This window comes from Rhinolophus sinicus, linkage group LG10 (assembly GCF_036562045.2).
Source record: "Rhinolophus sinicus isolate RSC01 linkage group LG10, ASM3656204v1, whole genome shotgun sequence".
In the NCBI taxonomy this organism is placed as follows: Eukaryota; Metazoa; Chordata; class Mammalia; order Chiroptera; family Rhinolophidae; genus Rhinolophus; species Rhinolophus sinicus.
This window is the reverse complement of record NC_133759.1, coordinates 21,564,429-21,577,985: the sequence shown is the minus strand read 5'-3', so window position 1 is coordinate 21,577,985 and position 13,557 is coordinate 21,564,429. Positions and strand designations below refer to the sequence as shown.

The 13,557-nt window shown below is 35.1% G+C and overlaps 1 protein-coding gene across 19 annotated transcripts in view; it reads right to left on the bottom strand.

The window, feature by feature from the left end:
* The window catches only part of SLC4A7 (solute carrier family 4 member 7), a 98,722-nt gene that overhangs the window by 15,245 nt on the left and 69,920 nt on the right, over positions 1–13,557 (bottom strand). For all 19 annotated transcript variants that reach the window (XM_019745254.2, XM_074312738.1, XM_019745259.2 and 16 more), the window contains 6 exons: positions 12,152–12,326; positions 8,402–8,535; positions 6,942–7,187; positions 4,872–4,977; positions 2,522–2,683; positions 2,038–2,151 (listed from right to left, as the gene is read on the bottom strand). In XM_019745254.2, coding sequence (XP_019600813.2) covers positions 2,038–2,151; positions 2,522–2,683; positions 4,872–4,977; positions 6,942–7,187; positions 8,402–8,535; positions 12,152–12,326 — 937 coding nt within the window. The remainder of the gene's footprint in view (positions 1–2,037; positions 2,152–2,521; positions 2,684–4,871; positions 4,978–6,941; positions 7,188–8,401; positions 8,536–12,151; positions 12,327–13,557) is intronic.

Here is a 13,557-nt window from a genome sequence, read left to right as displayed (position 1 = left end):
TACCCTTGCTGTTTCAGCCTTCTGAAGTCCCAAGCATGTGAATGAGGTGACACTACTCCCCCATCAAGGCAACAAGATCACTGCGACAACATGAATGCTCCCAAACAAGGGACCAGACCACTACCCAGTGAAACATAGTCCCAACTGCCACAGATTTATGAACAAATAAAGGGTAGCTGTTTAAAGGCAGTATGTTTATTTTTTTTGCGGGGGGAGTTGTTATGTAGGAACGATTAGTGAAACAGAGTGTCATTTCAACATGCTACTACTTATTTCATATAATTCAAAATCAATCTACCTACTAGCTCAACTCCTAAACTAAACTGCCTTCCAGATCCTGCAGACTAGTGATCTTGGCAGGGTCTGTGCTAAGAATCAGGCCTCAGGACACTATTTTTCCAAAGTATCTAATGACACAAATCTGACACTTTATCAGATGCTAGTACATTTCAATGCTGTAACATAAAATTTGTTTTATAGCAAAAACTTTTTAAAAGATCGCAAGAGAGTTTAGTATTCTTGGAAGATATCAGATATACTAAAATCTAAACATGTTTTCATTACCTAGACTTCATATTAAGCCTTTTTTTGATTCATGAAAACATTTGTCCATACAAAAAGGAAATTTAATATTTTCTAATTCAAGTATTCCAGTTTTCCTACACTGATACACATTAAACTAATTCATATTCAATACTGCACATGAATAATATTTTATCTATACAATGCATACAGTCTTTTTTTTTTTTTTTTTTAAGGAGGGCACAGCTCACAGTGGCTCATGTGGGGATGGAACCAGCAACCTTGGTGTTATTAGCACCACACTCTAACCAACTGAGCTAATCGGCCACCCCAATGCATACATTCTTAAGTGCTCCTTAATTTGTCTCCCCAAATGTATTTATAAATGTCCCTGGAAATCAGTCTGCTACCTGAAAGCTAGATCAATAAATGAGTAACAAGGATATAGTTAGGAACCAAAAGAAGGAAATGGGGCCAAGACTATAAGAAATTACATCAATACTTTCACCCAATATTAATTTTCAGTTTCATTTATTTGTTAAGATTTGGTAAAAATAGACTTTTATATAGTTATCTCTTAATGACCTAAAATCTTTAGTGGCTCAATATCTACGCTTTTACACAAAGTTCTCTCCAAACTTTTTTATTACAGACTCTTAGAAGTAAAAATATTATTTTTTTATTATTTTAAAAATGTTATTTTTTTATCCCAGTGAAAGATAAAACAGACAAAAATTATCTTCATTATATTCCTTATTTCTAATCCCCTTTAAACCTTCTGCTTCTAAAAGAAGTCATTTAATCTGCTAAATGTAAATATAAGCATTGACACAAATACTCTACTAAGAAAATTCCCAAAGCTATTCAAAAGCTACCACCTCCAACTTGGAAGGGGAAATAATAATATTAGGTACATATGTATACTGTATACAAAAGAACTACAGTTTGCTAATGAAAACAAAGGGTTCCTGGATGATCAGATTAAGTATCATTTTTCTGCTGAAAGAATACATTTGATTCTCTCCTGATTCTGATGGAGAATGTTACATGGAGCTTTCCAATTACCATCAGATACACTATCTTTCTAGAAATTTAACTAGGATGTCCTTGCTACTCTCATAAATTCAAGTTTGAGTTACATCTTTTTAAAGGAATAAAGAATGTTTCTTTTGCCTGGAAAGTACATCATGAACTCCAGCATGAGAGTAAGGTCAGATTTTTTAAATGTCTCCCAACTCTTCACCATGGATGTTTTTCATTCCTTCTCCCTGATGGACTAGTTTTGATACCTTCTTGCTTATCGGCTAAATAGGTTCACGTGTCACTTTGCATCTTGTCATTTTTCATATGTGTGAGAAATGTGTGTGTGTGTGTGTATAAAATTTATCCTTTCAAAGCATCAGCTCTTCAGAGAGACTATGTGTATTTTTAAAATAACTACCTAGGAGGCAGAATCTCCCTTTAAAGTAGTTTGGAATGCTCAAGTAACAAATATCCAAGTGCTTTAATCCTTACCTCAAATTTTTCAGGAACGTGAAGTTTAGGAGATGGAACTCCTACAAGGTAGTCAATTGCAACCATTATTAGTATCGTGAGAAATATAGCAAAGTCACTGATTGTCGATCGCACCTATGTTAAAGGGATTACGTTAATACAAACACAGAAATATTATGTATCTTTCCTACATAATCTTTCACAGATTAAGGTATGCCATTAGAAAGTGTGAATGAGGATTTTACTTATGTCAGTGAAATACATTACAGCTAATATCTTTTTCAAAAGATAAGGAACACATTTCACAACTAACCTACCATCTCTCATGGTACCATTATTTTCCTACTGCTAGCTGAGGCATGTAATATACATTTTTCACTATGAATAATTTCTTTATAACTATTTAACCTCAAACAATATATTACCATTTTGAAATAAACCAAGGAAATAAATGAAAACTGAAAACACGACTATTACCAGAACTCCAAAACCACACCCCAATTACCTTGGTAGGAAAATAGCGCTTGGTCTTAAATTGCTTGAGGAATGAAGACAGAAAAAATGTTGTGAAAAATAAGATCACACACCAAAAGAGCACATCTGGAATATAAGGTCCATGAAGACCACAAGCTGTTCCTACAAATTCACCATGAAAGGTTTTACATTCCTGGAAAAAAAGAGAAATAGGAAGGGCTGAAGTAGATTCTCAGATATTCAATAAATTACTCATAAACTTCACTAACTCTAAGATCCTACTGATTGTAAGACACCCACTGTTTTATGTTTCATTTAGAAAGAAAAAAACACTGTCAGGTCAACTTTAACACACCATCAGCTGTTAAGACTCATCCTGAGTTCAGAGATGTTATGGTTTGAAAACTATGCGCACCTTAAATCAGTGAACTGAAATATACTATTTTGCAAGTTACATACTCCTTTCTTTCAATTCCATATTCCCTTTAGTGCAAGGCTTATAGTGAATATGAATTCCCAAAGGTTTGCCTAGTTCACAGTTTACTGGTCCACAATTCGATTATGCTTCCTTTACACCTGAACACGTTGCTTAAAACAAAAGCAACTGAGAGAAAATTACTATTACACCTTTTTATGATGTTAAATCAGAACTGACTGTAGTACTAACTTCCAATCAGTAATAAAAACTGTCACTGGCTTTTCTGACTTGACTCGAGGCTGTGAGATTAAAGCATGGGACTACGAACAGTAACGGACCATTAAAATAATATTTCCATTCATAAAAATCAATAATATAATCAATGACGTAGCATAATATAATAGCATTATAGAAATCTATTGACTTGATTTTCCTTTTAGGGGAAAAAGGAACTGAAAGGCAACCAGAGATGAACAAAGGCACGTGCTACTAAAGTCCTTTATCCCTTCTTTATATTTTAATGAGACTCATTTTACACAACTACAACTCAGGTTTACCAAAAATAGTCAGAGGTTCCATTACTCTCGATTTGTATTTGCTGAAATTAGAAAACCTAAAATTTACATGGATCATGAAAATAAAAGCTACAATTACCAAAAAAACACACAAACAAACAAAAATAACTAACATGGCCCTTTGGGATATCAAGAAAACACACTGAAAAGACCTGTATTTACAATATTGAGACATCCTGTTTGTCATGAAATGAGTTTTTTAACAAATCACTTTCATTTAAGCATCTCTATTAATTTTACCTCTTTCATAACAAAAGTGACTTTTTAAATATGATACAGCAAAGCATTATTCTAAGTTGATTACTGACCTATGCCTTATATCAGCAGTGTCCAACAGAATTTTCTGTGATGGAAATGTTATGTATCTACACTTTCCAAGACAGCAACCAGTAGTCATGTGAGGTGACTGAGCACTTGATATGTGGCTAGTACAACTGAGAAACTGAACTATTAATTCATTTTGTTTAATTTTAATTTATATAAAAATAAATTTAAAATACATTTAAATAGATACAAGTGGCTGGTAAGTACTATATTGGACAGCACAGACTTAAACTATCAATGGGATAAAATTTCAGATGATATCCGTTCAATTACATAGTTAACAACTATCACCTTTAGGGAGAAAAAAAAAAAAGACTTACAATTGCTTACATGATGCAAAAAGCACCCGGGAAGCTCAGGGGATCTTGGTTTTAATTGATACTACTAGTATCACTTTACGTTTTTATTCCTAAATCCCAACCTGGGAAGTGTCCAAAATGGATATTCTAGGGCCAGGGCTAGGACAACATTTCCCAAGAGAATACAAGAATATGTAATAACGTTCAGGACACAGTAGGTGCTGATTCCATGTTTTCGTCCTTTTTCCTTTATCTCCTTTAATGCTTAAGTCAGACTGGTCTCCTCAAGTTAAACAAGGTTCAGTTTGACATTCAGGATATTGGCAGAGCACTGACAGTCTTCTAAACGAGTGGTTCAGGAAGCAGATAAACCAATAAACAGAAAGTAGGACAAGTGGAGACGGGCTGTTGTAACTGTCAAGTCTAGTACGTGCGACCATAGTCCTCTAGTAAACACTTCCTTTGAATTTATCAGTCCAAGTTGCATGAGAAACAAGAAGTGTGTTCACCCTTTTTTAATAATTCCATCTTATAAGTCAAATATATCCCATCTTTTTCTCCCTTACCAGCTTCATTCTTTTCAGCATGTATTGTGTAGTGCATGATACATAAAAAATGTGGTAACTCCTACTTGGTCAACATAACACTATATCCTGAATACATACTATTATAACCATGAATAAAAAAGAAAATGTAGGTGAACGCATAAAAAGCTTAAGCACTAAATTAATATTTGCAAAATCCTTTATTTCATAATATACTCACAGAAACAGTGAGATTCCCCCAGGAAATATCGTGTGCTGTTATATTATTTTTCTCCCACGTGTTTAGAGTTTCATTGCTAGGGTTAGGAGGTTCAATACATACACATCTGAGAAAGATACAATAGGGCAAAATTTTAAGGATCCTGTATTTCATGTTTACATTTGATTAACTTGATCACACAATGCAGTAGTTTTTAACTGTTTTTCATGTTGCAAAACATGGGAAGTGAAAACACATCATAAAAAATGGAATGAAGTAAGGTTTGCCTTATAAATAAAATGTAACAATATAAATGCCAGTAAAATGGTTTACTTAATAAAACTGATTAGATATATCCCTCTGGGGGATACTAATTTCTTTTAAAATCTGAGAAGACACCACCACGTTTAGCAAGGTCACTCTCGACTGAATCCTGTGTACTTGATCTCCACAGGAGCCGCTGCTACCTCCCCACCCACACACACCATGCAGATTCCCAATAAAGGTGTACTACTCGTAATTCTTTGTACTCTTACAAGCCCTATCTACTCATCCTTTATTGATCTTAAGATTCATTCTTAAAGAAATAAATAACAATACAGTTTTTCATCAGGACGAGACTAGGAAAGTCATTAGGAGATTGGAGAGTTTAGTTCATATCCAGAACTCACTCACTTGCCTAAAAAAGCTAGATACACACACACACACACACACACACACACAGAAATCTTTAAATGTGGATTTTAAAAATGAAAACAAACAGGAATATTCCAAATTAGATTATGAGCTATTTGAGAAGAGGCAAGAGGCTGGACTTTGGATTCAATCCAGGCTCTAGTATTGACTAGCTGACTCAAGGCAAGTGTCACCTCCACAGGCCTGTTTCTTCATACATATGAATAAGTAACACTATGATATGAATTATGCAACACTCCTAACACAGTGCTTGCAAGTGCTCACAGAAAGTTAGTTGAACAAATGCTGTTCACAGGTAATTACTCGGTTAATCAGAAGGAAACACTGTTCTAACTCACTGGCACAAGTAGAAAAGCCATGCTTCATAAAGGTTAAAGGAGCAGTAAAAGAAGACAAAAAATAACATTAAAATAATTGACTAGCTTAAGAGCAAAGAAGACAGCACAAAAAAGATTTGGCAACAAAGTGTCACTAATATTTTCTAACAGATCAATGTCTTAAAGAAATTTTCATACCCTCCCAACTCTGTCCATCAAAGTTGAGAGTGTGCAAAGAAGGCGAGAGAAGGAGGAAGGAGGAGAGGACAGAGGGAAAGAAAAGAGTACAGGTATTTCAGCCTTAGGTGGGAAGGAGGAGGAAGTTATATAGGTCTTGTTTTTTGTTAACCGCATTTCTCCATATACGTCAATCAAATGCAGAACCACAATTTTTACACCAAGCATGACTGTTAAAGAAAACAAAATACAGGCATCTACCTAGCTATGTCTAATTTTAATAACCTATTAGACTTTTTATTGAATATATTTTCCAAACTTTTTTGACTATTATAATTACTTTTCAAACCCTATTTTGTTCTAGAGTCTTAAAATATTTTCATTTCATGCTTATCACAAAGAAAATATTCCACTAAATAGCATATGAGAATGTACTGAAGTTATTCTTTAAAACAAGTTCCAATAAAAATCATCAGGCTTCAAAAATGTTAAAGAAAATGCAAAACATGAGGAATATATAAGAATAAAAAATATTATATCCTGCATCCAGGATTTGGTGAAAGAATACAAAACTCAATATAATTGCCTGGTTCAAATATATGGTGGTTAGTTGCCACACAATTGAATTTAAACTAGCCAACCCGGTTCAAACAGAAGACCAAAATATACACACTTAAATACGTAATTTCAGTGAATAAAAATGATTGCATTTGTTCAACTGTATTTAGGTCCATTGAATGCTTTGGTAAAATCTCATCTGTAACAAACAAGTCAAGCTCCATATAGCCAGTGGGGTCCTTATAGCTAAATATACAGTGAGTATCACATCACAAAAGAATCCATTTTCCTGGTCTCAGACATCTGTGCAAAAATAAATTTTAGGGGAAACAGAAACACTTACGAGTAGCTGGTCAGTTCATCTAAATTGTTGTGCATATTAAATGCATATATTTCTCCTAAATGAAAGAGCTTCTCCAGAGCCTCGTAGATGAATATGATACAAATGAGCGCTGCAAAAGCCTCCTCTGTAAACCGAGTAATGTAACACACAAGGCTGCTTGCATCTGTTGCAACCAAAACAATGCACAAGAAAGAAGTCCACAGACCAATACTGGTTCTTAAAGACATATAAGAAAGTTGATAATCTCTGTTTAGAAAGAAAAATGTGAACATGATCAACATATACATATGGAATAATATTTGTACTTAAAATTTTCATAACAAGCAATAAGAACAGTATAACAACATAATACTCCTAAAAAGAGAGTAAATTACAGAATAATTGACTGAAAAGTTCTATGTATTTTTCTGCTTCAACTGAAGACTAGCTTCTTATTAACAGTTAATGATTATACGTTACTTATATAAAAGATCTGCAGTGAAAATCTACGAGGCAATAAATAGTTCAAAAACAAAGACCTCACTTCAGAAACCAGGTCTGAGGAGTAAATAGCAGATAAGCAGTCTACAGAAGAACTGAATATGGCTCTCTCAGACGACCCAGGTGTTCCAGTGTGTTGCTAAGGTAATCATACTACTGCCCCAAGGTCACTGCCATCACCACCACCATCTCCTCTACAGTCAGTATCACCACAGAAAGTGACTTCATTTTTTTATTCAATTTCAAATAAGAAATTACTACCACAGAGTCAAAAACACATCAGGTCATTGCATTCTCTACTAGTCTATGTGGCATGCCAGATCAGAATCAGAATCAGCTTGTTCACCAAAGAATCAGAGTAAGAGGAGTTAGAGAAATCAAATATTTAATAGCATCAAGTTGTTTCAGGCTAAACTATTCAATTGCATTTATCTCACAAAAGGCACAGTGCTGGCCAGATCAAATTCCCAGTCCACTGGCTACAGAACGCTGTGCTGAGGGCCACACTGGGAACAACCCTGCCGGTGGAAACTGACACCTTACGCCAACTGTGGAAATTCCCCCGTTAAACAAGACGGATAGGTAAAGGCGGCTTGAGCCTTTAAGACCCTCCCCTTTCTAAACTTCCTTTGTTAAGACCAATATGCCATCTAACAAACAATTCAGATGAATACCTTCTTACCGGGTGGAAATTTGCTTGCTCAAAGGATTTGTATTGCCCCTCAAAGGATTTGCTTACCAGTACTAAAATCCATTGATTTTATTCTCTAGGTAATTGGGGCAGAGCTAATGATAGGGGCCAGAGTAACACAAAAATATTAAATACATATATATATATAGAGAGAGAGAGAGAGAGAGAGATCAGATCTTCTTTTTCAGCTATTAAATATATAATGTACTTTTACCTAAAGTTAATAAACAATGATATATAATTATATACATATGCAAACACATGTGACAAGTATGTAACTATTACGTACCTGCAGAATTTAAATAAAATTTTTTCAAACACTAAAACTGGACCTGTACTCCCCAATATTGTTAAAGGTTGCCCAGCAAACAACGAATAGGCAATCCCAGTTAGTGATGCTCCAAAAAGAGATTCTATTGCACTCTGTTTAAGGGAAAAAGAAATGAATAAAAGCAATACATCATAAACATATCTCTAACCTATTATAATACATGTAATAGACATCTGGAAAATAAAAATACTAATCAAGTAGTTAAACTGTAAAACCACCACAACTTTGAGTCTCACATTTACATTTTAAATATGGAAAATTACAAATACATTTTAAATACATAAGGAAAATTGCTGTGTTTTTGCATATTAAAAGTAAACTTTTACAGTCAACCATAATTCAAACCTCAATACAGTGAAAGGAAAGGAAGAGGGAGTAAATGGAAGACAGGCATAGAGGCTTCAATTCTATCTATAGATGTTTTATTTCTTAGCCTGTGGTGAGTACAAAGATGTATACATTATGTTGAATATTTTCATACATCTGAAATAGTTCACTTAAAAAATAGGAAACATTAAATACTCAATATTGTGTGTTAGAAAAAGACTCCTTCGAACAGGTACGTGAGATATTAGCAAGTGATCCTATTGCTTTCAAATTGATTTCTAAAGAGCAATTTTCCACACATTTTAAAGACATTAACATGATAGGTTTAACCCATAGATTTCAAAAATGAAATGCTGAACATAAATAAAACGGAAGGAAAATCTCTTTTAAAAAACTCACAGCAACCATAAAGGAGGAAGTATCTTATTACGAACATGATTCAAGATTGGTAACAAAGGATAAAAATGGGAAAATGAAAAGACGCAGCAATTGTAAATCAAAGCTAGTAAGCCAATTTTATACCACCACCACCATTATACTCTCACTAGGTTATTGGATAGTAAGGTACAGGCTAAGCCATGGACAGAGAGGAGTGATCAGCAAGGAAAGGAAAGAACAGTCTACCACTCACACATAGAAGGCCAACTGGAGTGCTCTATCAGGAAAGGTAAAACCCTTCATGGGCTCAGGCCGGGAGAAGGCGCTTGTGACAGCCCTCCAGGAAAGGGGACGCAGCCAAGAGCAGGGCTTGAGAACCAGGTTGTCCTACTAGGTGTTAAGCCATGGACATACCTATAACTTTTGGAGCCCAGCCTTTCTCATTTTTAAATGGGGCTGATGATGGCCAGGAGAACTTAATGAAGCAGTATCTGTGAAACCACCTAGCAAGGCTGGAATCTGACATACAGAATGCACTCAATCAAATGGTAGCAAATCTCATCTATCAGCAATAACAGCATCTTCCACAACCAAAATCACAAAACAATAGTATGCAGTAAAAGTTGTGTTCAACTATTAGTAAAAAAGTTGGATCAAACCCGCATACAAACTTGACATCTGGCAAAATGCAAAAGTGTTCATATTAACAATATATTCGTTAATTGTAAGAGAGCAATCTGTCTTCCGGGCCGTAGACAAAGTTTGTCCTAAAAGACACGGCTAAGCCATTATAAAATCCTTTTATTCAGACAGAATGTTAATATTTAAGAATGAATTTAGGCAGAGCTCAAGCCAAAGGAAAAAATGTCTAAACGGTATCTCGAGATAGAAAGCAGAACACTGAGAAAAAGAGCAGAGATGAAATAGACGCTAACAGGGGGCAGATGGAAACAAAATTACGTTTCCCTCTCCAACTGTTCTATGGAAAAAGCAGAAACAGCCACATGAAGACCTTCCTTTCACCATCCCTCAAACTCTTATTGCCACATTTACTAGGTCCTTTACCCAGACCTATTTTTTCTTCTAATTTTGAAAGTGTTTCTATGTTCGTTCAGAAACTGAACCATGTCTTTCCCTAAAGAGATGACAGCCCCACTACCTGCCTTTCCTACCCCACATTCAGGAGTTTCCTTTTCACCCATCACAAGCACTCCTCTTATCTCCCCCATGTACTTCTCCACACACTGCACGGCACTGAACACTCCCTGCCAGTCTTTCCTCCTTCTCAAAACGTATTTTGGTTTTTGCAATATTACATCATCCTGATTCTTCTTTCAGAGCTCTGACTGTGCCTGTGTCTAATTTGCTGGGCCATTCTCCCCTTCATTCTCATCCCTCCTCCAGTTCATAAATGTAACTTCCCATTTTCTTCTTCTCCCTATAAATGATCTCCTTTGTTAACCTCATCTATTCTGGTTCAACCCCCACTTGCATGTGAACCATTCCCAATCTATTCATTTCTTCCTTAACAGTATAAACTCTGCAACTCCACCTCCTAATGCCTCCTTTTCTACTTGAAGTTCCAATAAAGCATCTGAAAACAAACACATCATTTCCGTATCATTTTCCTCCATAACACTCTTGAGTTGCCTATTACTTCAGCCCTTCCCTTTATCTCCCTCCTGTGGTACAGCACCCTATGACATAGTAACTACGTATATACTATCTTATCTTTTCTTTCTTAGGTTAGGATTCCTCAGGACAGAAGACACATGCTCGTGTTACACTTGTCTATACGCCTCCAGTGCCTAAAGTAGTATCACATGCACAAGGCATTAAATAGCAGGGTGAGACAGGCAGGCAGTGAGTAATAGTCCAAAAGCAAAGCAGCATTTCCATGATGGTAACAGCTAAGACACATTTCCACAAGGACCAGCAGAGTCAGATGTACGACCTACGACAGCACATAAAGCAACTTACAAAAAATATGTACCTTTGATACAGTAATTACAGAATAAGGTAAAAGAATCTAATCAATCAGAAATAAGTTGGAGTTGAAAGGAAATTTCAAGTGTCAGGTTTATCTCATGTTCAGCTCATGAAATATTTTAATTAAATAATTATCACTACTTAACTTTGGCTATTGTTTAACATTTTATCTGTTAAAAAATAAATTTCTCCCAAGAGTAAATGTAATTAAATAAAATACAGGTAAGAATTACAAATCATCTCATTTAAATCCATTATAATATATATAAACAAACAAGAAAATCTTCCAGATTTTACAAAGCACTATTTGGTTATACCTCCCACAGCACCTAGTACATTACCAAGAAAAAGCATAACTTTCATTTTAGTCATATTGAATTATGGATACAGTTTTCCGTTATACTTGCCAATGAAAGCTTTAACTACTTCCACATTAATTTAATAACAAAATTAAAGTAAGCACCACTTCAGAAATCCGTCATTGTCCACAATTACGTTCTCTTCTTCCAAATAGTGCAGTCCAGGCCTACCCTCCAGGGCTGAGGGGTTAATATTAATCACATGGCTCTAACTAATCCTATGATGCCTTACAGGGTATGAAGTAGCCCCGGTGATAAATTCCCCCACCCCTGACCCACACAGAATCAGTTCATTTGGTCTCCCCCAACCCGACCCCTCTCCCCCACATAGACAATACAAGCCTTTTACTCAAATGTATAAAACCATTCATCCAGCAAGCCGGGATAAACTTTTGTTTTTCTTTTTTTCTTTCTTTTCTTCTTCTTCTTTTTTTTTTTTTTTTTTTTTTTTTACCTCAACTGTGCATCTTCTCCTGTTCATATGGCTTCCCCATGTTTTCCATAGCAATTACCTCTGGGGGAAGTCTGCTTTGGGACTGGTTAATCATGCTGTGGGTAGACTCTTCAAATAAAAGTATGAATAGTGAGACAAATGCACACAGACACTTGCCTCTGAAGAGCTAAGAGCCTGGCCGCTACCAATCTTTGTACTCACTATTCTGCCTTCTGTAGCTTCTCCAAGCAGCCCTCCAAAAGTGATTACAGGAGACATACAGGCACAGTATAGGAAAAGAATCGAGGCCAGGCACTGCAGACTTAATGCATCCTTGAAGTCACTCAAGAAAAAAGGTGCTTTCCTTTTGATGTCAAGTATCAAACCACCAAAAAGCCTAAATAGGTGAGATGAAACTCGTCAAACTGTACACTAGAGGATTCTAGCTATTTCAAACTAAAACTATGGGCTACATAAAACTGCTGGTGTCTAGTGTTTTGTAAACAAAATTAATATCCTATTTAAATCATGGTATAAATTATAGAAGAGACACTCATTTAATCTAATCCATTGGTAAAGGAAAGGCAGATCTCATTCAGTTAAAAGAGACATAAACATCTGTATTTTATGGACTATATACTGAAAACACTGCAGACAAATGATTTTATATGAGTAAATGTAATTTCAGACACAATGTAATTTAAGACAATGCTTGCACCTGGCAATATTTCTATTCTTTATTTCAAAAATGAACAACTTCAACAATTTTTCCAACTATGTTTCCAGAGATCATTACCACAGTGCAAGGAAATGTACATTAAAAATAAATAATACCTAACAACCCACTCATAAAAATGTACATAAGCAATTCTACTTATTATCTACATGACAAATCTTAAAGGCAAGAGTCAGAAATACCAGGAAGGCAATTATAATATAAATCATGAGCTCCCAAATACCGTTTAGTATGAATAGAGTATGCTGTACTTAGATGCACTCAGTAGTGAATTAAGTAATTTTAATTATTTTTAAAATTAGTACTTTAATCACATAAATATTTCTGGTCCAGGAAAAAAGCCTAAAAACTACTTAGTGTATGTAATTTACTGTATATATAAGCAAACTAGTGTGCACATTAATAAAAGAGGTTTTAATTAGAAAATTTAAAACTATCTGTGCACATCAAAGCTGTATCATTTCAGTGTTTCGTTTTGTTTTTAATCCGACTGTTGGGTATCTAACTTGAAAGCCTTCCACTAAAATTAAGCTCTGTGAGGGGCAGACTTTTTCTTGTTCACTGCCATCATCTCCAGTGTGTCGAATACTACCTGAGACAAAGTTGGGACTCAATAAATACTGGTGACAAATCAATAATTCAAAAAGGTTTTGTTGACTCAAAAACATATAATCATTCAAATCCCTACTATAGAAAACACACCAAAAAGTTAACCTTATGTTTTCAAATGCTTTGGCTGTTTTTAAAGCTTTATCATTCTCATTTTTTTAGGTTAATATTGAAATAGATCCTAAACGCACATTGACAAGTAGAAGTTATCCTGTAAATACTCTGACAGCAGGGGGAATCAACTTGCAATAAAAGAGGTGCCAATTATGATAGAGAAAATGAA